The sequence below is a fragment of the Haplochromis burtoni genome, unplaced genomic scaffold, assembly GCF_018398535.1.
Source record: "Haplochromis burtoni strain Fernald_Lab_line unplaced genomic scaffold, NCSU_Asbu1 Contig_2, whole genome shotgun sequence".
In the NCBI taxonomy this organism is placed as follows: Eukaryota; Metazoa; Chordata; class Actinopteri; order Cichliformes; family Cichlidae; genus Haplochromis; species Haplochromis burtoni.
Window position 1 is genome coordinate 3,643,382 of NW_024582363.1, and position 27,614 is coordinate 3,670,995.

Here is a 27,614-nt window from a genome sequence, read left to right on the forward strand (position 1 = left end):
CTGGCCCTCAGTGTCTGTGATGAATTTTAAAACATCATAATTCATTTTCCCAGGGTAGAGTGGCAACCCTGTAGCAAGCTCCACAGCTAGCCGGCTCAGAGGCCACATGTCAATTGCTTCATTATATGTAATATGAAGCATAACTTCGGGTGCCCTATACCAAATCGTCTGCACAATGGTACCAGGAATCGCTGCACACAGAGGACGTGCCTGCCATCTTGCCTGTTGCAAAATTTCAGGTTTGCTCTTGTTGATTTTAATAGCCACTGCTTGCTTGGTTTTTGTATTTTGACATTTGGTTACGAGACCAAAGGTGCCTTCTCCAAGGAAAGCTTCTACCTTGTAGTGGTTTCCCAAAATGCTCCCTTCAAATATTTCACATGACATGGTGAAATGTGTTTTTTTTGCTCTTAAATTGGTGAGAAACGTTTGAAAATGGTTTTGGTTGTTGTTGTAAAACTCTATCAAAACTTTTTCAATGTTTTCTTGGTTGCTGTCAGTTCAAGGTCCTTTTAAGCACTATAATATATCACATGTAGGTCCTATCAAGGAGCGTTCAAGCATTCTAAAGTGTGTCTTTGTTTTGTGTGTGTGTGTTACATATTTGGTAAACAAACAGTGGATCAGGCGTACCTAATAGTGATGTGTCGGTCGCGAACAAACGACTCGAGCCGGCTCCTTATTGGGAGTCTTGGTTTTTTTTCTTCTGTCTCTCAGCCTCTCTCTTCCACTTTTTTCTGCTTCACCTTGCACAGGAGCCTTGTGCTTTGCGCTGGGAAGAGGGGGGGAGGGGCGGTAGTTACACTCTCAGTAGCACAGGAACAGAGCAGGAGGGAGAGAGAGAGAAAGAGAGCCAGGGACAACAACGTCACATTAGAAAGGTATAGTAATCATCCACAACTATTTTCAGTTGCAGATGATAAAGGATTCAAAAAGTTTATTCATGCAGGCCCATATGACAGAGAATATGCATCTTCTTTTTGTTTTCATATTTTAATTTATATTTAATTGTGTTGTGGTTTGCAGTGTTTTGTTGTCACTTTCAATTTGTAAAAGGAAAAAGCTGAAAATTTAAATAGTTAAAAATTGAAATGTGAATAGTTGTTTTTTGTATTATATGATTTATTTATTATATTTTATGTGGAGTGAATAAATAAAAGTATATTTATGGTGGCCCCCTAGAGACAAAGCACATACAAACTCCAAAACACGTAAAAACTCCAAAACACTTAAAAACTCCATAGCACGTACAAACTCCAAGACATGTACAAAAGACAACAGAAGTGCTCCAGAAAGCTAGGCGCAGTGTTGAGCTTTTGTTACCTAGTGGCTACACAAGCCAGGAAGTACCAACGAACGGATTTGGTGTGTGGTAGTAACAGGTAAATGAACATTTTTTTTTTAAATTATTTGAATATATATGAGTGCTTGTGTATAAATACACAAACAATACACATATGCTTTCAATTGTGCAATTTAAGTGATCTAGGTAGCTCTGTTTTGGAAGGTCAGTTAACGCTAGAAATGTGTTTTGGAATTTGTAAGTGCTTTTTGGAGTTTTTACGTGTATGTGCTTTGTCTCTAGGGGCCACCGCATATATTTATATATAAATATATATAAATAAAACCACTTTTTTTTACATTAGTAATTACTTTTGTGCATAATTTTATATTATTGTTAATAATAAATTAATTAAAGCAACAAAACAACCTGAAGAGCCGGTTGGGAGCCGAAAAATCTGACTCTTTTTAGTGAGCCAAGCCGAAGAGCCGGAAATCCCATCACTAGTACCTAATCAAATGAGTGTATATGCAAATACACATACATGCACGTGAAAGACATCTTTATCAAGCTGAACACCTGACAGTTCCTCCCCAGTTTATTGTTAATCTATCAAAACCTGCAACAAACTTGGGGATTCCTAAGTCAAAATTTCAATTAATTTATTTAAAGTTCGACTTAAAAACTACAATTTTTAGGTTATCTAATTTTTTTTTTTTTTTTTAACAATGCGATAGTACGTCTTTTCAGTGGCGGAAACGAGCTTCTTTAATCTAGCGTTCAGCCTTCGATGCAATGGAGTGCTCCATCTTTCTGCACATATCATCTTTGGTCGGCTCCCGCCCCTGACGTTTCCCTCGGCCGCTGGGCTGTGCCTGCCTCCCCGTGTGCGAGTCGAACATAATACGTCCCACGAAGAAGAAGCTCTCCGGTCAGCTGGCGTCGTAAAAGCGAAATCGTTGTAGTAGAATTAAATTAAACATGTCGATTGTGTTTGTACCAAAGAAACTCAGAGGAAAAGCTACAGTCAACCAAGAGACGATACAGAGGGTAAGACACCAAGAACGTATATTTTAGAAGCTTTTACGTTGTTTTTATGACTCGATCGTTCTTGGATTAGCAATTAGCTTGCTAACAGGTTTATACGTTCACCCTTATTGGGGCGGGGGGAATTGGTAACCTTATCGCATTTGGCTGTTGACTTTTTACACGGACTTGTCCCGGTGACGGGTTTAGATAAAAATGTTAACAGTGGTTGTGGTAGGGCCTTATCTTAACATGGTTCAATACTCCGTGAAAACCTTTGTTATTTTTTGCTGTAAGCGGCTTTACGCTCTCTAAATTTCTCTCTGGTCCTGCCGGATTCTCTGCTTTGTTCCAGTTACTGGATGAAAACGATCAACTGATCAGATGCATTACAGAGTACATGCAGAAAGGACGCGCGGTCGAGTGTGTGCAGTAAGTTACACAAACCTCTCCTCCACTAATGCTGTTGATTGACTTCATAGTGTTGTTATTAATTTTTTTCTATTTTCCAACAGATACCAACAGATTCTGCATCGCAACATTGTCTACCTGGCAACCATAGCTGATGCAAGTCCCGACAGTGCAGCTTCCACATCAAATGTAAACACAGCCCAGACACAGAAGCAGCAGTAATAATGAGGATGGAGGTGGCTTGTTTCTAATGCTCTATTATTGTCTTCGTTTCTAGTGCACATCTAATGACACATCAGCTTCAGCAGCAGCTGTGAATGGGCACACAGAGGGCAGCTGATTGCAGTTTCTGTGACAGCTGCATTCTTCCTCAGAAGCATGTGATTGTGGTCATTTGACAGCATAATTGCACAGAAACTGCCAAGGTGGAGTTCACAAAACTTGGAGATATGGACAATGAAAGCAAAGGATCCACCTCCTGTTATTTGTCAGGAAAAAGGTCTCTAGCCTTGGCAGAAAATGCCCTCTCAAAGCACCCTGCCAGTCGAGAATGATCTCACAACAAAAAAACTGTTTTCAGTGACGTAAACCATTTCAGGGTCGAGCTGGATATCTGCGGACAAAATTGGAAACAAAATAAAATTTTATTTGCACTAGTCATGAGTGCTTTTTGTCTCTTCAGATTTTATATTGTATTGATGCACACTATTCCCCTGTTACGCCTGAATTATTCTGCAGAATCTGTACAACCTATAGTCAACCCAACACCTTCCTCAGCATTCATATCTGTGAAAGGTGTGTTAACAGCACTAGGTACTTAAATTTATAAGGAAGGGGCACATCAGGTGTAGGGTTTCACAAGGGCTTGCAGTTATAGTAAACCTGAGGTGTAGAGTTCACATCCACTTAAATGCTTTCAGCAGGAGCATCTTTTATCACTCTGGTTTAGAACACCCCAGCTGTTTTTCTTTCCTCTCTGAGGCCTTGAGCTACAACTTGAAAGCTACCACACCTACATATATCCAAGTTACATTATACAGAAACTAACACAGGCTACAGTATTCCCCCACAAAGTTGCAGTTTTGTTTCAGAGGATATCTTTGTTTGAGATGGTGAGATACCATTCAGAGGCAGAAAGTAGCCAATCCGAGAGTGTAATTCAGCTCTCCTTAATGCATCTCTGCGTGTAGCTATCTGCATGTTGTTCGTTTTGTTCTAAAAGCCATAAGACGCCACACAAAAGCATATTTAGGGTTTAAACTAACCTTAAATTTAAAAAAAAAAAGAAAGGCTTTTTTTGAACCACATCCAGAATTTGCAGTTTTTTAAAGGAATGTAACCCCCGCAAATTTTGAGGGTCAACTGTATCTCGATTAAGAAAGCTTCCTTGTCTTGTTTTGTGTCTTGGACATGCTGGAGAGATATCTTTTGCCTGGCTTAGGAATGGCTGTGTGTTCTCCCCATTTGGCGCTGGAGCACACAGCTGTGAAGGAGGAGGTCTGTTTAGACTGCAGTCCCTGTAATCCAGGCCCAGATAAAAAGCAGACGATAGGTGAAGTAAGCGGGAGGAAAAAAATGAAAACCAGCAAGAGACTTATGTTTAAAAAAAAAAACAACAAAATTTAAAAAAACAACAGCATTTTGAATTGCTAGTTATTTTTATTTATTTTTTGCATTGCTGGTACACTTGGAAAGATTCAGTTGCCAGCTCAAGAGAACAATAAGCAACATAAGCCAAGCAGCCCCCCTTCATATCTTCTATCAGGGCAACATGTTTTTATTATTATTTTTCTCTTTTTTTGTGTTTTTTTTAGAAGCCACTAGTAAACCATTTGACACAGCTGAGAAGCTAACAGTTACAGTCCAAGGTCTGTACTGATGTCTTAAAAAAGGCTGCAACAGTTAGGGAGATAACACAGACAAAAAGCAACAAACCCTATATCTTGATTGTGCAAAGCACATTAACTATAAAAAGATATATATTTATATGTATATACAGCAAACAATTCTCTGTAAACATGTTAAGTATGTTAGTTTTCTGAAAACATGGTGTCATTTCATAAATACAGGCAACATTGGCATCCGCAAACATCACAAAAAGATAACATTCTGGGCTTTTAAATACAGCCCACTGCCATAGGAACGGAGGAAACAAGGGCTTGAAAAAACAAAACAACAACAACAAAAAACCCACCCTCGTTACACAATGTTTTAGTGTTTAGCATGGCGTATTTGGTAACCTTTATAGATCGATGCTGTAGTTAAACTCTGTAGGAAAAACATGTGCTTTTTTCACATATTGGGAGGTGGAAAATAATGTTTTAGGTAATATGTCTGCAGGAATACTAACATACAGTATGGTATAACATGTAAGAAAATACAAAAATAAGATTAATACTGTCAATAATTGTACACAAAAAATATTGTGTTATTAAACAAAGAAGAAACGTTAGGTTTATGGGAGTTAGTGTCAATCTGGAGCCAACAACTGCCAATTAGAGAAGAGGAAATGAAGATGTTCCCTAATGCTCACATCTAGTAGGGTGTTTAACTTCATGTTGATCAATAATCTCAGACTGCCTCTCATCTCTTCAGCACCATTCGTCTTCCGAACAACGCTTTGGTTGGAAATAATATTCTGCAAGTGCTATCGATACCAACATGGCACATAGTTACTGCTATAACTCTTAACTCTGGTCAGTTGTTGAAAAAGTAGTGTATTTCTCTCAAATTACACCTCTGCAGTGACTTACTATATTTATGCTGAGCCTGCTCAAAGCCTCTTAATAAAAAGTACTAAATATTTATATTTCAACTTCACTATTTTACAAGCTATGAAACAGTAGATGGTAGCTGTATTCTGGGTCATCTTGCATGAGATTTGGCAGTTACAGCTATGTAGACACAGTATATTTATTACGGGCAAAATGAGAGCATTTTAAGCCCCTGCCTCCTTGTAATCCCCTCCTCTACACACACACACACACACACTCACACTTTTAGCTGCAGAAGCAAGTGGGTGACGGCTTTGCACGTCTCCAGCTCTTGTCTGAGGAAATTTCTGCTCGACAGACAGAGAAACGACCACCTGACTAACTGCTGCCAGCACGACATGCGCACCTTTCATGGTTAAAACATGGCAGTTTGAAAAACTTCAAAATACATCTTTTTCTGATGGGGATGTTTGACATGGAAAAATATAGATACAAAAAAATGTCGAGCCAGTGTGTATACTTTACGTTGCCTGTGAGGCTTTTGAAATTTTCCAATTCGCTGGGTGTGGAGTTTAATGGCTGTAGCTCGGCCCACTCAGTGGCTCATGTAACAGAGCTACGGGTCCTCTGTGGCACTTCACCGTGGACTCGTTAGACATTAGATCGGGATCAGTACTGGTGAAGGTAGGAGGGTCTGTGCTCATGCTTGACGGGGAAGGATTTAAAGCCCTTGGTCATCGGTTTATGTTGCTGCTGTTGCTGCTGCTGCTGCTGCTGGGTGAACGGAAAACCAGAGGAGATGCCGGTGGAGGGGGAGCAGTCGCTGGCAGTAGACCACACGGGAGACTGGAGCATTGGCATGGAGTCGCCCCACTGGGAAGAAGGAGGGATGTTCATCTGGTACAAGGAAGAGCTGGGATTGGGCATGGTGTTGGTGTGGGTGGAGTGTTGCCACGGTGCTTTGGGAGGCCAAGTTTTAGTTTTGCTGTCCTGTGGAGGAGGCCGGAACATGACGAGTCAACATGCAATCAAAAATAGTAGAAATGGTTAAAGGCGTTTTTGTAATCATCTTCTGCAAACTGTTTCTAAACCTTCCCCACCAGGGGGCAGCATTTCACCAGTGCTCCTGCTCTTTTAATTTACAGCCCTACCCCAATCTCCTCAAGAGGTTTTGGCTTTTCCTAGACTGTAATTTTTCTCTCAACAGCCATCTTTTAATGTATGTGTGTAAAACACGGATGTAGCTTCTGGGTTTGAGAATGAAGAGGAAGTGAACGTGACTTAATCTGACATTTGTGACTTCAGTATTTTCCTGGTGACTTTATAATCTCAATCACTACTTTCAGATCATATTAAACAGAATATTAGGCTCATTTTGTAAATCCAGGTAATTCCAAGAGTCAGAAAGGAGGATTTCATGGGAATGTTCACAGCAGTCTATTATGCACTTCTGGAGCCAATTCCTACCCTTGCTTGAAAACGCTTCATAACGGGACTTCCCTAACCAATCCATGATGTCACGGTGGCTACATCCACTGTGTGCTACCATTAATGACCTGCCTGGTTATACGGATGTTACACCGACTCATTGCAGAATCCTGTGGTACAAACAGGTATTGCATAAAAGTATGATCTGGGTGTAGTTCAGCTGATACCTAGACATTTAGGACTTATAGCAGCTGTTTGTTCACATTCGTTTGACACATTTATTATTTTGGGGGAGTTCCTGAACCATTCTTAAACACAGGAATCTATAATTAGTCCAGCGTAAAATAAAATGAAGTGTGACATTTCACTGGCACAGAGGGGTTCAAACTTTACCTGGCTATCGTCGCCGATGTGATGGAGAGGTGGTGAAGGCAGAGTGCACACCTCAGGCTCACCACAACTGTGTTTCCTGAGGACAGAGAAATCTACACTGAACATACTCACAAAGAGTATCTGATGAATGTTAAACTGCAGCAGATATTTTTACTGAGATAAACACGATGACCTACGGAGCCACGCAAGGGACATGGGAGAAAAACAAATTAAGATGAGCTTTTGCAAACAAAAGTTTTGCGAGATCTCGCAAAATAGACTGCATACTTTGCAGGTCACATTTGAAGGCCGAGTCAGTGTATCCTTCGTAACCCAACCTATCCCAGAATTCATAGCGCGGCCCAGCCAATTCGTTTCCAACAATGGCGGCAGCTACTTAGTTTTAATATTACGCTTTGTGGGTCACAAAATAAACTTTGAAGATATTTTGAGGCGTGAATGTAGCTGTGTAAACGTCAAATATCTGCTCGGTTTATCATGACATCACATATTTGCAAAAGTGCTCCGACATTTTAGGAGACGTCTGTTACCCACCATCTCGAAGCTAACGGGAGGTCGAGGCTCACTACAGTCGGGGGGAACACCGCACTCCCGGCACATCGTGCCTTGACCTCCCGGTCAGCTTCAAGCTGGCGGCCTCTGAAGAATGCGGCCAAAACTTTTGCAAGATCTTGCAAAACTTCAGCTTTATTTTTTCTTCTCCCATGTCCCTTGCGGGGCTCCATAAGGACCAAACCAGGAAGACAGAACAAGATAAACACCACAAGTGGATGACTTTCAGACTTACCGCCTTTGTTTAACTGCAGCTACCAGGTCTGGCCCAGAAAACATGGAGAACAGACTGTCACCATTGGCTGAAGATGTCTCGTCACTAGAGCTGGCCGAGTCCCCCTGATTGGCTGACCAAGCACTGTTTACAGCATCACTGTGGGCACAACCAGAGAAGGTGTTAGCAATTTTTCTATTAGTTACTAAAAACTGTGTATAACAAAACCAACAAAATTAGACAACTTAAACATATGAATTTAAAGCCCAGTATCTCTCGGCCTTTATTCAAAGCAAAAGCTGCATAAAAGTGATACATTTTTGCATAGGGTTTAAAAGTGAGATCGCATAACTGCAATGATGGCTTGTTTACTTCTATCTGCTTGCATCTGTGAGCAGGATGGTGTGTCACATGTGGGTGGAATTAAACAAGAGCACCCAGGATAAACATGCTAAATGCCTCACTTTTTGCTAATGTTGGATAAATTAAAAACATAATCAAAACATCACATGACACAGTTTGACAGTTTAAAACTATGCCGGTGCCCACGACGATGAAAGCTTTCACATTTCAAAACAAATGTACCATATGTGAAACCCATCAGTATGCTGGTTCTCAAACTACCAAAAGTCAGACATCCCTGCATTGCAAACATACAAACAGGAAAGCACTGATCTGTACTTGTCACATTTGAGAATCAGCACGATGCTGCATACTGCTGTCATTTACAGCTTTTGGCTTTAAAATGTGAAGTTGCTGATACATGCATGCTTTGCAATGGCCACAAGGGGGTGACCTTTGTTGGTTGCAAAAAGACTTCCAGTCTCAAAAATCTATGGGGCAGCCCCCTGCCCTGACCTCTGTACACACTTTACTGTTGACTTCATAGGCTCTTGGCTCTGGGAGCATTTATTTATCTGTGGTTAAGAGTATATGATTTTGTCAAAGCTACATCAACAGAAGATAGAACAATATTGTACTGCATTTTACTTTATTTTGTATAGTGTATTTCTCTTTTTTCCTAAATGACTTTCTGGATGCTGTTTACATGATTTAAATTAATTGGACAAAACAAACACCTTTAAAAGTCCTCAAAAACACCTTTGTGCTAGTTGCCTCACAGGAGCACTGCCATAATGACAGAAACACACACACAGAGACAGACTCTCAAAGTGAAAACAATGTCAGGAATGCAACCATGGCTGGCCAATCAAAGGAATGATATCAGCAGAAACAAATGTTTGAGCTAAAAGATGATAACAGCTCCTCAGGCAGATTTATCCAGAGCTTAGGTGTTCCAACAGCAGAACCATGATCTGCTCATCTTAAATTCAGAGACATCAACAGCAAGAAGGTTCTTATCTGCCTCAGGCTGTGCACACAGTGGCAGGGGAGAGCAGCTCTGAGATGCTATCTGAAACCTGGTCACAACAAACCTTAAAGCCAATCACTAAAATCTTATAAATCAACCCCTGTAAGTGCAGTGCTGCTAAAAGACTCCTCCTAAAAACAACTCACTACCAGTTTGTCTTATAAGAAAAATACTTTTTTTAAATTGAATGTTTGATGTTAAGATCTTTACCTACAATAGACCGAGTGTAACTGAATTTTAAGACCAAAACTGACATTTGTTGACTGACTGATTTTCTTTTGCTTTCTGACATACAAAAAATAAAGAAATGATCTTAACATTTGCCGCGGTTCTTATTACTGGTTTACATGCATGAATGACCTTAACTATGACAAACTAAGTAAATATTCATAACATGGTTTCTTTTCTTTAATTTTTCATTTATCAGCTTATGAATGCTGACAGAGATAGATTGGCAAACAGCTAATACTGACATATAATACTGATTGGTCAGATCCCAATAATAAACAAATGACCTTTCTACAAAGGTTTGTTTAGGTTCAGTTTTAAATAGAAGCATGGAAGGAAAAGGATGAAAAACATGATGACTTTATTACAATTTGTTTATTGATATTTTTTGAGTTAAAATGATAACAGAATACTGTAGAATTCACGTAGACATACCCAAAGTTTTGGGTTTTAGTACTGTTGAACCAAAGACCAGCTGTTTTTGAAATAGTAATAGACACATATTATAAAATGTAATTTATTTGTAGAATTGGTGTTTTTTAACCAATAACATAAGAGCATTTTTAGAATCTCTGTCACATATAAATGAAACAGCATAGGTTGAATAACTAAAACCATGCATCATAAAAAGGCCCTTACTCTGATTCTAGTTGAAATAGCTTGGTTGATTGAGGGTCATTATATATTCTTAAACATCCCTATGTGGGACACGTGCTAAAATGTCAACTTGTCTGGCAATGAATGAGTGGTAAAAGCAGATGTATGGGTACCAACCCCTCGCTGAAGTATTCTGGGTGGGACCAGGTCCTGTGCTGCTCATCAGGCATTGGCCAGTTGCTGCGCGTGTTGCTGGGGCGGCGAATGTGCTGTACCTGCCGTTTCTGCTGCATGGCCTGACTGACGCCGGCGACGTAACGTGCAAACTCCGGGTCCGAGCCAACTGCGCGTGGAAAGGGAGGATAAACACAACTATGAGTTTCTGACACCCTCAGCTTTTCTCTTTCGCTCCCTGGAGCTCAATCTATTCAGCCAGACTGTCTACCACAGCAGAAAAATCACAATAGCCTTAAGTCAACTCTGCACAATGGGCCTCGACGCAATCAAAAGAGTGTGCTGCACTGTAAGAAATATAACTGACACAAGCTAAATTCAGCGCACATCACCAACTTACAGTTGTAGCCACAACTTCTCATTGTACCTGACCAATATTGATATCAGGTGTCTTATGTCACCCTTCAGGTTTTAAGAAAAATCTGCTCAATTTAATCAAATTAGAGTGTCTTTTATGCACTGTAGTAATATTTGTCTGGTAGTCGCATCTTTATTTTTGATATCAGCTGATGTTTGAAAGCTAATTTTCTTTTATGACACGATTAAGATTTGAATTTAAATTAAAAACTTTTTACAGTCAGCTTGATACCCACTACCATCTTCTTAATGGTTTCATCTTGATTGTACTGTAGGGAGACTCAGGCCACCCACACCCCTTTCCTGAACATTTGTCTCCAGCTATACCTTTCAAAGTGTTAGAGACACTACTAAGCTTCTCTGAGGTTTTAAAATAATGAAAGTCAGTGCCATCAATGCTGCAGGATTAGCTGAAACTTAACCTAACCCAGTGAAAGAAAACTAAATAAAAGGCTCTTTGGTTTGTTCCCTCATCTCATCACAATCAACATTATTTGTTTATTTAATAAGAACATAGTATGTTAATGGATATCACTACCAAAATGCATAATGCAAGTAACAAAGATTGGTGAATTTAGTCATCCTGATTTTTGTGCTCTCAACTTCTTCATATTCTGGATGTGAGTGTCTGCCTTCTTTTTAACTTAAAGAGTTGAGCTGTTCTTATATAAATAAATGTTCACTCTGTTTCATATGGATGTAAACTCAAACATGAAACTGTAAGGTAAACATCACCTGCTGGGTCGAAGGGCAATGTGTCCCCCAGGACTCCAAACACTCCCTCACTCTGGTCCCGGTTGGGCCATGTATTGTTACGAGGTCCTTGGGGTTTCTGACCCAGCATCTCTGACATGACACTGTCCATGTAGGTGCTGACCAAGCCCAGACTGTACAGGTCTGAGCTCAAGTCTGGCAGTCCAGATGATGCCCACTGCCCAATGGGACCTAGGGGTGATAGCCCTGCTGGGGGTCCTTGCGGCGGAGGCTGTTGTCCAGAAGTGCCCAGCCACTTGCTTGCCACTCTTTGTTGTGGTAAGACCTGGGGTGGGGTTTGCTGGGGAGGAAGCTGTGGGGGAGGCGCTTGTTGTTGAGTGATGGGCTGCAGGAGGTGCTGGTAGTAGAGGTGCTGGGCCTGTGGGGAGGGCTGCTGAGGTGGTGGAGGAGGGGGTTGCTGCTGCTGCTGGGGCTGTTGTTGCTGTTGGGGAGGCGGCTGTGGATTAGGCTGAGGCTGTTGTTTCTGTACTGGCTGTGAAGGTTGAGGCTGAGGCTGGGGCTGAGGCAGGGTCTGAGCTGGAGGCTGCAGGGCACTGTGAGAGATTGATGAGGTGGCTTGTGAAGGACCACTTGGGGGCTTCAGCTCAGCAGGATTAGCAGAAGCCACAGAGTTCCTCCTCTTGACCAGGGGTGAGGCTTGCTGGGATTTGCCCATGTTGAATCCTGAGAGAAAGTCAATGACATCCTGCATCTCTTGGTCTGTGGGCAGGTTCATCCCCTGGTCTTCAGAAACTGAACCGTTGGCCAGCTGGTTTTGTTGAGTGGAGTCAGAGGTACAAGGCTGGCTGCCCATCTGCAGGATGCTCTGTAGCCTCCCATCACTGTGGCCCAGGCCTTTTGCCTTGTCCTCAGAGTTACTGGTTGTTAGCATGCTGCGAGATGGAGTACTAGGGATGGAAAAACTGCCTCCGCTATTTGAGCTGGATGAGACTTTCTTTGTGAACTTGGAAGTCAGCTTTGATATAGTTTTGGGCAGTCCACTAGAGGTCTTGGAGCTGGTACCTGGAGGCAAGTCTGTGGGGATGCCATAGTCTGGGCTCTCTCTCTGTAGCTGTATCTGAATAGTGGGCAAGGCTTGCTCTCTTTTGTGGACAGGAGAAAAGAAATGTGTGTTAGCTAGTCAAAACATGGAATGAAATAGTTAATCATTACTAACATCTACTCACTTTCTCTCCTTCCACCTGTTGATGTCAAACACCGCTGTGTAAAGCACGTCTACAAGACCAAGTGTCTTCTCTGGGTCCAAGCTTCGCTGGAGTAAGGACATAGTAGCTGGGTCCTCCTTCAAACACCTGAACCCAAAGACACAAACATTCACAACAGGACAGGACATGATCTGTGAGTCCAACAATATGTCTTACACATAAAGGCTCAGGTGAGATGAATATCTGGCATGTGATATTTATAAACAAGAAAAGATCCCACACTTCCTTTTATTAAAATAAAAAACTCAAACTCATCACAAAACTATGTACTGTGACACGACAGAGGTTTTAAGAAGAAATACTTCCCCTATTCCCTAAAATAATACTTGCTTTGACTAGTTTGACTTGATTTACAACACACATAATATCAGCACTGCATTAGAGTACATAACTTTAAAAAAAAAAAAAAAGTCAGTTAAATAAAAGCCTCTGAGAAACACCTTCTTCCAGGACCATTATAAAAGTGCTCTGAATCAAAAACCAGTTTGACTTTTCTAACACCACAAATACCAATGATATGGCTCAGTTTTTAAGTACACATCATTTACACAAAAATCTCTTATATACTACCTAAGTATGAAGGCACTAACCAGCATTTCACTGTTTATTAAATATTTTATATCAAACACATTCTCAATCCCTCTTGAGCCTTAAGCTTTAAAGTCTGTATAAAACCGTCCAAATCAACAGCATGTATTGATTTGTTCCATAATACCAACTTCAATTTACTTGCCTTCAATTTTCAACTGTCTCCAACAGTCTAGATTTGTATGTTACTTATCTGTTTACTAAGGGACTGTAAATTCTGCTGTCTGCTCACAAACCCACAATGAAAAGGCTCAGATACTAATGCACTGATTTATTACCCAAAGCTCAGTCAGCACATGTGTAGGTGTGCTTGAAAATTTACAGCTGATGCTATAAATAAGTAAAGTTGAAGTTCTGCAGTGTAAGAGCAGTTTTTCTTTGTTTGTTTTTTTGTCATCTATTTAAACATCAGCATTGGCCACAGAATTTGTAAAAGATGAATAAAGCTTCTGGCTCTGAAAAGTGAAGCCAACACATTAATACTTTAAACCTGTATTCTTGTTAATGGCCAGCAGGGGCAACTCTTCTGGCTGCAAAAAGACTTCCTGTTGTAAAGAAGTTTATAAAAAACAAATAAAAAACAAAAGACAAACTTTCAGCTCTCTTGGTCTGTGATCTCAGTAAACACTTTTCTGATGACTGCAGACTATGCTCATGTCTGTCCCCTGTTTCACAATAAGATCCAGCCCGTCTTTCATCCTGTCTGGTTCCAGCCATCATAACTTGTCTTCAAAAACTAGTGGTTGGCCTCAATCTTATTTTATTTATTTTAAAAAAAAAATAAAAAAAAAATAAATAAAAAAAATCAGTCTACGGCGCGATATTTGCCATCATAAAACCAACTGCCAAATAAGACAGCACTGGGATGCAGCTTTTAAGGTTGACTAAATTTACACTATTAAAACCAGCTGTGACGAAGAACTGATAGACAAGTCCCATCAAAGATTTAAGACCACTTAAAAAAAGGCGGAAAAAAAAATCATTTTCATGGTTGGATCTTAACAAGGTTCCAAGTAAAGCTTCAACGACAAGAAGAAAGGGGAGTAGACAAAACATTTTTTGAGCATGCAATTTATTGAAAACAATGCTCCACCATTGATCACTTCAAAAATTTGTTGCAGCATGCTTGATGCAAGCGTTTCCATGAGGTGCTGGGAACATTTCTCCAAGTGTTGAAGATGGCTGCACGAAGGGCATCTACTTCCCTTGCCATCCATCCCCAAAGGTTCTCAATTGGATTTAGATTAGGGGAACATGCAGGATGACCCCCTGTTATTCTCCTGGAAGAAGTTCGTTGTCCTGCGCGCATTGTGTACTGTAGCATCGTCCTGTTGAAAAACCCAGTCATTACCACAGAGATGAGGGCCCTCAGTCATGAAGGATGCTCTCTGCAACATGGGGACATAGCCAGCGGCCATTTGACACCCCTGCACCTCCAGAAGCTCCATTGTTCCACTTAAAGGAAAAGCACCCCAGACCAGTTATGGCGCTCCCCCCACTGTGGCGCATAGAAAACATCTCACATGGGATCTGCTTGTCATGCCAGCAACGTTGCATCAAGGTGAAATTTTTTCTCATCAAAAAATAAAACTTTCTTCCACTTTTCAGTGTCCCATGTTTGGTGCTCTCTTGCAAAGTCCAAATGGTCAGGTCTGTGGCGCTCAAGGAGACCAGGCCTTTGAAGACGTTTTTTGTTTTTCAACCCCTTCAGCCTCAGATGCAGTGTGATGTTATGGTGCTGCAGTTGGCACCACTAACCGCCTTAATTTGGGTCGAGGATCGTCCAGTGTCTTCACAGACAGCCAATTGGATCCTCTGCCTCATTGCTGGTGAAATTTCTTTGGGTCTTCACTTGACTTTTTTGCTCCATAACCCTCAAGTTCATTTAAGAAATTCCACATGACTTGTCTTACTGCGCCCCACCTCAGCAGCGATGGCACACTGCGAGAGACCCTACTTATGCAGTTCAACAACCCGACCACGTTCATAAAGGGAAAGGTTTTTCGCCTTTACCATCAGAACGTCATGACAGTGTGACTACCTGACAGAAAATGACAATGAATCCACATTTTTGCACAGATTTCACCTTTTAAAGGCATGTGGTCTGTACCTTTTGATCAGCTGTAAAACATTAACTATTTAAACTGTTTCAGTTTAAGTGTTGTCTTCAATAAAATGCATGCTCAAAAATTGTTTTGTCTCACTCCTGTTTCTTCTTGTTGTTGTTGACGCTCTACTTGGAAGCTTGTTAAGATCCAACAATGCAAAATATAATAAAATATAAATATAATTTTCTGCCATTTTTCAAGTGATCTTAAACTTTTGATTGCGACAGTAGTAAACAGCCCAGGTACCTGTTTTAATTATGATTTCCTGGCAAAAAGGCTGAATAACATGTATACAAACAAAAACAATTAAAGAATGTATACATATTACCTATATGCCACGTTAAAAAAAAAAAAAAAAAAAAACTCATAAAAACAACTTGTGTGTTGCATTTCTCACGTTGTACTCACCATGTAGAAGGAACCTGGACCACCACCTTGGATCCCTCCAGAGTGATCTGGGGAGCATAGGCCTCCTTGTTCTCAATCTGCGCAGTATCGACAACCACCTGACAGGACACAGAAATACCCTTCTGTTAGCCATCTTAACCTTTCCTGCCATTTCTTTCCATTATTGTGATTTATCTTCTGAAAAAAAGGTTGTGCTGGAGTGCTGCTAAGTTTTTTTGCCATTTTTTTTTTTATTTTCCACGAAGTTTTTTCTTTTCAAGCTGTTGCACCATTTCCCTCTGTATATCTGTAGCTCTCTTAACTTCAGTACAGGACTATCATTAAAATCGCGGTAACAACTGACCCAACGTACACTCGCATCTTCCACCCATCTGCAGTGCTGTGGTCCAGTGCACTAGGTTACAAAAACTGAAATGCAAGACCGTCCAAAGTGCTACAAATATGTGACGTCAAACTTGGCGAGTATAAAGACACCAACTCTACAAAACCCTACAGAATACGGACAGATACAATTACAATTTTACCTAGCTGATTAAAACCCTCCTTTACCACCATCTAACGATATCAGAAATTTTCATTCACAGTTTGTCCCCCCAGAAATATCAGTTTAGACCAAATATTATCTTTGTGCTCATATATTCATATCTGCATTTATAATGGCTTCTAAATTAAATTTAAGGTTAAAATGAAGTTAAAGTAAAGAAGATCTGGGAGAAACACCCTTCAGTCAGTATCAGTGTTACATAGTTTGTCCACCAGAGGTCACTGCATAACTTTCCTGTTGGCGCCATTTGAAAAACCAGGACCAACTTCTTCATGCTCCTAAGCGTGCAAATAACTTCATAAGCACTTCCCTATTAGTGCCATGTTTGGAACGCCACGAACACAACAATCAGCTGATCTGGGCAGAATTGGGAGGAAAAAAGTAATCCGCAAGTTCCTGTGACAAGATTGTTTTTGGCGTAAAAGATTTCTCAAGTGCACCGTCATATCATCTTAGCAAGGACTCAGAAATAACTACACATGACAAATGTTTAGTAAATCTATGTATAGTTCAAATGTCTGAGAAAAATAAATATAGTGGCTGATATATTGGAATATAGAACTTTTAAAATCCTGTACTGGTCAGGGTCTACATGTCACCAGCTGCTAGCATCTCCTCCTTTCATGCTCGACCCTTAACTGGTGAAACAAGTTTGCCGTTTCCTCCTTTAGTGAGAACAGTTTTCTTGCCTATTTTGCACTTCTTGCATATTCTTGCTTTTTATTGTGCTTATTTGGAGGTTTGAAGTATTTGAAGTAGCTCCCTTTTTACCAAACCATCCTTGGAGGCTTGCATAGAGATTTTGGGGACACGTGACCGCTTACGACGTGACATTAACTTGTTGGCCATTTCTGTACATGCAAGTGAAATACCTACTAAACTTTATGTAGAGGAGACAAACTCTGGCAACTATGAGTAAACAAACAAGTGTATATACTCTGTCAGATGAAGTAAAACACTTTCATGACAACCCAAAAAGTTGATTCTGTTCATCTGGACGTAGCATTTTTTAGTGGGAGAAATGTTTCATCACACATCCAAGTGACGTCTTCAGCCTCAGCTGAATGCAGGTTTCTTTAACCTTATAAACATTTGCATAATGACTGAAACTAGCACCACTGACGAACAAATGGGCTGCGAGGTCATTTTCTTGATCATTAATATGCATTTGTCATGACCATTGTCAAAACCCTTAGTTATCCCTTATGTGTCAAGATTATCGGACAGCTGGGATGCATTTTCTCCAAACACCGCATCTCTGTGGGTTTCAAACCCTAAAAAGGCCCAACTTGAGGTACTTGGGCAAGATAAACTCAAATTGTATTCTTGTATCTTTGCGAGACCCTGGTTTCTCTACGATGCATTCATCAGCGTGTGAATATTAGATAGAAAGCACTTAAGCACAGAAAACAAGCACTTGGGTGAATGAGCTATAAAGTACACCGAGTGCTCAGGTAGAGTAGAAAGCGTTATATAAGAACCAGTCGATTCACCATTTACATGTGGCACTTGCTGTCAGACATGCCTGGGCTTGTCGTGTTCTGCCCACTCAGGAAATAAACACATAATGCTGCTACATGACACTTTTATATCAAGTAAAAATGTATACCTGTTCTGTCAGAGATAATATAAATGTGTCACAGTTTAGAAATCAAAAAAGTTACTCTATATTTGAAGTTTTCTTGCTTCACATATACAGCAACACACACTGACACAGTCTTAAAAAGCAACCGGACATGACTTATGCTCAAAGAAAATGTCAGTCTAATTTAAGACTTTTTTCCAGGCACGGTATGTTGTGGAAAAATAGTTAGAAGTCAAACGCTAGTTACTGGTACCTCTCATTAATTTCCTACTTAGCAGCGAGAGTTCAAGGTGAGAAAGGTGAATGACTTTAATCAGCAAGTCACAACACACAGGTAAGCCTTCCTGTCTGCTGGGAGTCAAATATATTTGCAAGTTCTTTGAAAGTGGCCTTGGCTCCTTGAGACCTGAGTAGCTGGGTCATAAAGAGGGAGTGAAGGTGGGAGGAGTCTATTTCCTGTATTGCAGGAAATTACCCTATTGTTATTAAAAAGGCAGGTGCATCCTTAAAAAAAAAAAAAGGGGGGGGGGGCAAACTATGTGAGAACCACACACAGATGCAGTCAGTTGGTCAGATATGTTGAAACACACACACAGACACACACAGAGAAGTAATGCAGCAGAACAGACAAGGTCGTGTTGTTTTAGTGCACTCTGACAGCCATAAAAAAAGTGAGCAACATTGCCAGGAACACAACAGAAACGGTGCTTCTCACTGTAACTGTCACATGAGTGTAAAGAAAACAGGGAGGAGAAACATTTCTGTGGGAGTCATATTTGGTGCATTGCATGACAATGAGCATGTGAGTAAATGTGTGGAGAAGATACAACGTGTGCGAGGGTGGGTGTACATGCTTACTCGCTGCAAGATCTATTTTGGGTTTGGTGGTAATAGGCTCAGATAAGGAGCTAATGCAAAGCGCTCATTCATCATATAGGGATTGTTTTACAGTTAGCATGGGGCTGGACGGGAACAAGCTCTCCGTTTTGACACACAAAGCAGGGCAGACCACACAGAGGAAATAAACAGTGAAGCATAAACACACTGGTGTTACTCTGAGGAAAGACTTGCTGATGGCTCTGCCCACGACTCTCCTTTTCAACAGAAGGGTGGGGGAGTTTTGTTTGAATTTCGTCAGACCCGTCCAGACGAGCCTATCCTTCACCCAGATGCTGAAGGAATGTTTCTTCCCTTTTGTCTGTCACTGGTGTTCGTTTACACCTCCTGGCTGCCTCAAAGCAAGCAGACAGATCTGCTCATCTTCAGTACAAGTCGGACAAACAATGGGATGTAAGTAGCCAAACCACCAGATACTCAGATGGAGGATTCAGTGGCAGTGAAGAAGCCTGTTCACACAGGTATTCCACCTACTATCCACTGTTCTGAGGTACCAACTACACAGTGGATGTTAACAAGACCAGTCATCATTTGGCATAGACACATAAAATAACTTAAATAAATTACATTTCTGGTGACTTTCTTAAGCATTTAGAAAAACTGAGAAAAATCTAGAGGAATATTTATAATAAGAAAAGTCACTTTATTTTTTTTTTTTCCATTGATTTTGAAATTCTTACAAACACTACTGAATGGTGCTCTGACCTAACATCTATACTCACCAGACCAGCCTGGGCAAACAGTAGCTGGACAGCTGTCTTGCAAGCTCCTCTCCAACTGGATGGGCAGACCTGGTTTAGGACCTCAGTGACAGGAGAGTCATCTCTGGGTGTCACTCCGTTCTGCCCAAGGGCCTCCTTAATGAGCTGCAGCATCGTGTGCTAAAGAAACAAAACATGGCGGTCCATTACCAAAGCAGCCTATCACAAATATTTGCTGATGTTACAATATAGACACCTGTATTAACCCCCCCCCCAAAAAAAAACAAAACAACAACAACAACTTGAGACTTCAGGAGCCTACATATCTGCTAAGGTTATCACTCAAAACACTGAAAAATGTTTTGATGATGAAACAAAAAAAAACCAAAACAAAACAACAGAATGTAGACGAGATGAGGATCATACCGTTTTCAATTTGAGGTTTTCAGCTGCTGACTCATTGAAGGACACTCCTTTGAGAAAATGTGAGCCAATTTGCACGGGGATGGTGGGCAGCTCGCACTGAATGGGCTGCGAGGTGGTCTGCATCCTGCCCGCCTGCTGAGCCTCAGCCTCACTGCAACAACCCTATACGACACACGCATGGATATAAACACACAACAGCTAAAACACTCATTACAGCAAAAAACATGAGATATGTTCGTAATATTCTTTAATCAACTCCTGTGTCAACACTAAAATGATACAAGTACCATAAAAACAAACTTTATGCCACTGGGAAATTAACAGGCATTAAATCATTGCAAGTATAAGGAACAGTGGACAGCCACCAACTCCAGTCCACAGTGACGGGAGAATTAAGCGAACACGCTACAATAGCAGAAGGGAACACACACACACACACACACACGCACGCACACACACGCACACACACGCACACACACGCACACACACGCGCATGGGGAGAGCATGCCACCTTGACATGGAAAGGTTACAATTTGTGATAGTGAACACACCTGTAAGGCTGCCTCCACAGCTTTGGGGTTGAGATGAAAGCCTGCCTTCAGAGCATACTCACTATGACCGAGGCTCTCTAATGCTGCTTTATAAGCCTGGACAGGGAAGAAGAAAATGATCAGTTACTTTAATATGTTACAGTTTTTATTTCTCTGCGTGTTTTTTAAGTAATTATATTATAGTTTTATAATATAAGACTTCATCTAGTTCCATTGTATTATTCCATTAAAATGAAAAGAAAACCTCAAAGATCAAAGTCCATTTGATTCTTAAAACATACCTCAGTATATGTCTAACTCTGGAATAACAGCAAATCATTTCCTAGCCTGATCTATACACTCATACTGCACCTGTAAAGCACTGTCAATCTTCATGTTGAGCTCCTTCAGCTGGTGCTCAGGGATGGTTGTGTTGTTGGAGCAAAAGAGTTGCTGAACCTGGATGCCTGCCAGGCAGCCGTCCCGGCCCCTCTCTCTCAGCCTCGCCGTGGCCTGAGGGTACAGCAGCATACAAAAGAGCTCTGGGTCAATTTACAGCAGGAACATCAATGAAATGTTGCACTGCAACAAAATCTCACCACACGCAAGAAGTAAATGTATAATGCTAATATAATACTGATAGGGTTTTTGCAGCATTGAAAGAAAACTATCTTGTGTAGCTTCTGAAATATGAGCCCTCTGGTGTCTCCCTCTATCCAGGCTGATTCCCTGCAGGGCTAACACTCTGCATGCCCGAGTTTAACAAATCAATCAACCCACTATTCTCCTCTCTGCTTCACTGTATACAACAAATCTTGAAAAGGTCCTTGGAGACTGATAAGCCTGGAGATCAGTTGGGTCCTCTTACAAAACAGCTTCTCCTACATAGAGATAGGCTTTAAAGAACATAGCAATGCAAGTTTACAGACAGGCTACAGCCTAGAAAAGAGGAAATAGGAAATTTGGACTGGAAATCATAAATTGTTGGCATTTTTCAGGAATGTGTAGCAAGCTGTTTTTTTTCCCCTCACACAGACAAACCACACATTTCCAAAGCTTAGATCTGGAAAAGTCCTGGGGCTGTGGCTGCATACCTCAGCTGCACCTTTCCATGAGCGGGAAGCTTCTTCCAGCTCTGTAAGGGGCCCAAGGTCAGAGCTTTGGGAGCGGGCATTGGCACAGCGCTCTTGGGCCTGGGCAAGAGCCTCGGCCAGGCAAGACTGAGCCACGGGCTGGACTTTCTGAAGAGCCTGTGATAGAAACTGGAAATGGACCTGCATCACCGTGAGGAAGCACCGACCTAGTACCTGGAAAAAGAACACAGAGATTACAGTTACAACATACCTTAACTCTAAGAGCACTCATCATTATTTGAATGTAGCTCAGTCAAGATGTTTGAGAAACCAAACAATATGGATGCCCTCAGCATAGAGGTGGAATCCTGTATGCCTCTGGGCTTCGTTATTGTTGATTAAAACAAAACTGCTTGCTGCTTTGTTTGCGCCTTTCTAATGAAGCATTCGTCAAGTAATGACTGGTTGCTTTACCAACAAGTTATTTCTCCATCTAATATTTTTTTTTTTTTGCATTTGCCTGCCTGTTCAACCATAAAGTTCCAGGAATTAAGAAGTGTGTCAACTATTTTCTATACACAAAACATCATCATGCTTGACAGGTAAACCTCAAAAGCTGTGATATATGCTTGTTTCGGTAAATTTGGTGCAGGATGTTGCGCAGGCATGATGTGTTTTGGCTCGAGTTGCAGCATATTAAGATAAATGCTTTGAAAAACATGCTAGCGATAACCATTAAACTGTTTATACACACATACAGCAAATGAATACCAGGCAGATTAAAGTCTGGCTACTGCTTTCAACGATTGTATGCCCTATTAATCTCAAACTTATCCAACAAATAAACTTAAGTTCTCTTTCAGAAACACTTTGCTACCTTATTTCCTATTTGTTTTTTTTACACAAACTTAAAAATCGTAATGTGAAAGATGGCAAGACCAAATCTCTATAACCAATACATCAACTTCCAAAATACAACATTTTACCAGATTTTAGCAAACCTAAACTTTACGATAAAATAAACTTTAGTGATAGATAAATAGATAATTATATAAGAACATTATAGCAAGGAGAGAAAAATCCACTATTCCACACATGTGGGAAAAGCATGTGCAAAGTTGACAATAATAACTGACATCATTCCACTACAAAGTGTGTCCAAGCAAGTGCTTGCTGAGTTCAGACAAGCTGTTTGTTGTTCAGTTTGCAAAATAAGAGAAATAGGACACTGTGGGTTCGCTACGGTCACAGGGTTTTCTTTTTCAGATACCTGCTGAAAATATCTCAAGGGATAGGGCTGAGTTCTGAAGAAAGAAATATGCAGTTGCTTTATGATGGCAGACAGGAACAACAACAACGAAGCCACCTTCATTCTTTAACACAATTCACGGACACCAAAACTAAGATGCACAAATGACTGGAGGCATAAAACCGCCATGACTTTGGAGTTTCATTGGTTTTGTAACAACTACAAAATAGGACACGTTGCCAAATAAATTATCATATTTGACATGCTCATGACTTTGGAATTTACTGCCTCATTCAGTGTTTTGCTTTACCATCTAGTGAATTTTAGTGGTTGATGGGCCATTATATCTTGTGATCCTGACAAAAAAAAAAAAATGCATCAAACTAGCTTAGTCTTAAGACACTTGAGCAGATTCCATTTAAATATCAAATCACTCAAGAGTGAAACTTTAGAGTAACTAAATATAAAATTCAAATGAAATTGATTTTGTTTAAGTTTACGATAATTACAGCGGGAACTCAAATGTAGTTCTCGCTGTTATGTGTGGGTACACATTTCATTAACAAGCTTCTAGTCTATTTTTCCATTTTTTCATATGAAGTCTTTTTGAAGGCACACTCAATCCTCCATACGAAAGCAGTGCTGGAAAAATTCAAAGACCATGCACTGTGGTATTCCAAGCAGGGCTCATGTTTAACATGCTGGACCTCACAGAAACTGAACAAATTTATATGAGCTCTTCTGACCAGAAATATCCTCTGACTATTCAGGCTTCTTTTCATGTTCTTTTGCAAAGTTTAATTGTGGTTTGTGCAAAAGAGAAAACCTACGAAGAGGCTGTTAAGCAGCGTCTTTTGGAGAGTCTGAGCTGGCACAAACTCTGATTTCCACCGATGAACTGTTTGCTGAGGCGAAAACACACTGAAACATGTGCTTTTATATTTGGACTGAAGAATCATCACACCTTATACCATGAGGCTCTGATTCGTGCCAGTTTGAATCTTTTTATACCTCCCAATTACTGATGCAACTCAGTTTCAACTTATTTTAATTGGTCTGTATCTTCCTGGCTCATTTTCTATGTTAAAAATAAAAAATAAAAATCTGATTGCAAGACTTCAGTTCTTCGGGCACTGACTGGATTCTGGGAATCTCATTTAAAATTATAGATGTCAACATGTTTTCTGAGTCAGTGTGCGCATTGGATAAATAAAGTTCTACCACAGCAAGCCTGAGGTAGAACTATAAAATGAGTTTTCTTATAACAAGCATAACAAGTTAGAGAACCTACCTTTCCTGACAATTTTTTAACTAAATTTTTTTAAAATTACAGTTCAGAGAAAGTTATGCAACTCACTGAACATTCTGAGTCAGGAAAACCCCTGTAAGTATGAAAGAAACGTTTTTTATATAGTGTGCAACAAGCAATATGAAAGCTCACCAAAAGAAAAAGAAAAGAAAACTACCAAACAAGAAGTTTCTCTGTGACTCAGAGTCGGTATCCTGTCTGAAAGTTGAAAATGTCAGTATATCATGTGGTTTGTTTAATCTGTTCCTCATAATGCAACTAAAATAACAACAAGCTGGTCCTGGACTGAAAAGAAACAAGACAAGTTCAGAGGAAAAACTTGTGGCTCTGAGATATTATATGGCACAGCTCTGCTCTAGACTAAAAAACTAATGTCAGTATGCTAAGATGCTTATATTTACAATGACAATGCATCATCACAGTCTTTGCTTAGTTCTAAATGCTGCTACACTAAAGTAAGTTCTCAATTTTGCAAATACACATTTACATATATACGTTCTGAACAACCCTCATCACAAAGATACATCAATGGGGACCATGAATATCAGGGAGATGGTGTTGTTATATAAATCAGTTGTGATATTTCAATCTGCTGATGGTGCAAAGTGAGAAGTCAGAGGAAAAAATAGAATGAGTTAAATTCGATTAAATTAGAATGTCTGGGGGACTTAAATATTTATAGAAAATTCCAAAGCAATCTACTGACAATCTGTTGGATATTTAACTGAGAAACCTTTATGGTAGTACTGGGAAAACCATTACTGGATCACTGAAATGAGCAACATTTATCCTTTGAGGCCAATAAAAAAAAAACTGTACAAAAGTCGACAGGGAACTCCAACTTACCAGCAAAAGGTGGAGAAGCCAACACTTCCGTCGCTACAGTCCTCAAAAAGAAATCCATAACTGCAAGTTCATGCCAAAACTCTTAGATTCACTAAACTATGTAGGATAATATGATGCCTATCCCCCTGCCACCTTCAGTCGGAGATCTGATAAATACGGGCTCATTTCCAGGGTACACTACATGAGAAACACCTGTTGTTGCTGTTAAAGCAACTAATCAGAGGTCAATTATTCAATGGAGATATAGTATGTTTGCCAAACAGAAAAATAACATAACAAACACTGATAATGAGGGCCGAGGTAGATATCACCAGCATATCTTAATGAAGATAACAAAATGAGCACATGCTGACAAAAAAAATCAAAAACTACTCTGCTACAAAGGCTGCTATAATCAAGCAAAGAAAAAAAAAATGAGGACATGGCTAAAGCACAAGATAATGGATAACACATGTGATTGGCTGTGCAGTATCCCACACAGTCATGGAAAATATGAGAAATAGTGAGTGCAGCAGAGCCAAGCTCATGCTGGCCTCCCTCAGAACCAAACAAGGCGAATCATGAATCAATCATCAACATTTATACTTCTATTTTCTGAGAACACCTGCACAATCACCACACCAGATCTGGGAGAGTAGAGTTCCTGAAGTCCAGACCTTTTCTGGGTAAAAGGAGAGTGAAGCTATTACAACAACCAGATGCTTACATAGTGGGGTTGCACTGCTGTCTGATCTACAAAAGAAAACAAGCAGCCTACCTCTGTTCATTAATGTCACTGGTCATGCTTTATTTTTTTTTTTGCTTTCTCCCTTGCTTTTCACTTCTTTTTTTCTGCATCTTCCCCCTTACACAATCATTTCTAAGAAACAGGAAAGTCACAATTATCCTGACCCCTACATTTCTCAGAAGTGGCCTATTAGATATTCTAGTCTTCAAAAACGTAAAACAGCTGTTCTGCGGGACTCTAAAGTCATGTGGATGGAACTTCATCAGCCAAATAAGCAGAACAAAATAATCCAATATAATCTCATAGTTTGGTTAAAATGGGGTTCATCTTTAAATGGCACAACAATCAGGCTAAGAGAGATATATAAAGTATTGTGCCGAGCACATTTTTTCTTGAGGTCTAATGCTGGTTTCAAAGTAAATATTAGCAGATCTGATGCAATCAGGATGATGTCAGCTGTGAAAATTTTAAAAATGGCCATTATGATCTGACAGAAAAAAATACTTCATTTCCAATGCTTTCTCTTAGATTGTCAGATTTGAGCAGAGCGGTCTCCGTTGTGTAAAACGAAAAGGATATTGCAGATTAAGCTTGGTCTAACTGTTACATGGAGCGCCAGCCTCTATCATACACACTTCTTTGGTTGTTATTGTTTGTTTACACTCTTTATAAATTACTATCGCGCATTTTCTGAAGAAACACGCATGTTGTCCAAAACCGCAAGTATAATTGAATAAAACATGAACGTTGCCATTTCTCTCAGTTGTGAAAAAGCCAAGATTTAATAACTTCATTAATTGCCCAATCTGACATACTGACCGTAATAACAATGGATTTTAACTTGGGTGGACTGCCCAAGAATATTTGATAAACATTCAGAAATGTTAAACTGACTCATCTTTTAAATTCATCTGAGAAAGACACCACCCACAACTGATGCCACTTTTATTTTGAAAAGTTTGAAGTGCTACCAAGCTGGCCATCTTGGTGTTGTCTTAAACTGCAGGTGGTGACAGTGGACCTTGCTCTGCTTTGGAGACCTGCTATGACCTAGAGGCCACTCTAACCAGAGCCTATTTTATTATTTATTACAATCTAATATTTGTAGAGACCTTATAAATCATATAGTTTGCTTTTTTTTTTTAAAGTTAGCTCTTTGATGTTTTAAATCCTGTATTGTTTACATCTGTGTATGCCAGCTTATACTTTTCGTCACACCTTATCGGGGACATCAGATTGTCAGTCTGCTTGCTCTCATACAAACAGATAGAGGACCCACCCTTGGTCAAAAACTCCATGGGGTTATTTTAAACCTTTAATCTGTTTTGGTTTGAACTGGAAACAGAAGGACGCCCAGAAATGTTGTTACACCAACATGTGGGCAGCAGGATATGCCATATTTCATTACAAACTAACTGACTGTAGACTTTTTTTTTTTTTATTAAAATCTCGCTCATGAAAGACTGTATGGTGCATGTTGTCCACGTCCCTAGTTTTAACCGTGTTGAAAGGTTTATCCTCAGAGTGTTTTTAACAGTTGAAGACCAAGGTGGTGTTTTTCCAGTGTTTCCATTGTGCACCAAGTTGAGAGTGCTTATTCAGTCGTCTGACTTAAACAGCCATGAAGGTCTTTCTGATTGCGAGGACTTCACCATCTGCCTCTGGTCTTTGCTCTGCGGTTTAAACTTACAAGCTCAGCAAACAGCCTCCAAACAAACCGTGACAATTTCATGCATATTTGGCAGTAGACTCACTTTGACTGCTCAGAAAGCTCTGCTGTGGTTTGGAAAAAGAAGGTTTGTTTTGTAGACCAGGTCTACAAAACAAACCAGGGGG

General features: G+C 40.2%; 2 protein-coding genes across 2 annotated transcripts in view; one reads left to right on the forward strand and one right to left on the reverse strand.

Moving 5' to 3' along the window:
• The first annotated feature begins 1,993 nt into the window (after positions 1-1,993).
• Positions 1,994-3,375, forward strand: ss18l2 (ss18, like 2). The gene is made up of 4 exons (XM_005913000.3): positions 1,994-2,332; positions 2,664-2,740; positions 2,824-2,908; positions 2,997-3,375. The coding sequence occupies exons 1-4, from the start codon at positions 2,264-2,266 to the stop codon at positions 3,057-3,059; spliced, it is 294 nt and encodes a 97-aa protein (XP_005913062.1). The 5' UTR covers positions 1,994-2,263; the 3' UTR covers positions 3,060-3,375.
• A 983-nt stretch (positions 3,376-4,358) lies between these two features.
• garre1 (granule associated Rac and RHOG effector 1) overlaps positions 4,359-27,614 on the reverse strand; it is a 40,314-nt gene continuing 17,058 nt past the window's right edge. Inside the window, exons 4-15 of the mRNA XM_005912997.3 lie at positions 21,669-21,881; positions 20,947-21,087; positions 20,596-20,691; positions 20,045-20,206; positions 19,640-19,798; positions 15,892-15,989; positions 12,749-12,874; positions 11,544-12,664; positions 10,395-10,560; positions 8,042-8,179; positions 7,255-7,330; positions 4,359-6,423 (exon numbers count right to left, since the gene is read on the reverse strand). Coding sequence (XP_005913059.1) covers positions 6,103-6,423; positions 7,255-7,330; positions 8,042-8,179; positions 10,395-10,560; positions 11,544-12,664; positions 12,749-12,874; positions 15,892-15,989; positions 19,640-19,798; positions 20,045-20,206; positions 20,596-20,691; positions 20,947-21,087; positions 21,669-21,881 — 2,817 coding nt within the window. The 3' untranslated portion in view covers positions 4,359-6,102. The remainder of the gene's footprint in view (positions 6,424-7,254; positions 7,331-8,041; positions 8,180-10,394; positions 10,561-11,543; positions 12,665-12,748; positions 12,875-15,891; positions 15,990-19,639; positions 19,799-20,044; positions 20,207-20,595; positions 20,692-20,946; positions 21,088-21,668; positions 21,882-27,614) is intronic.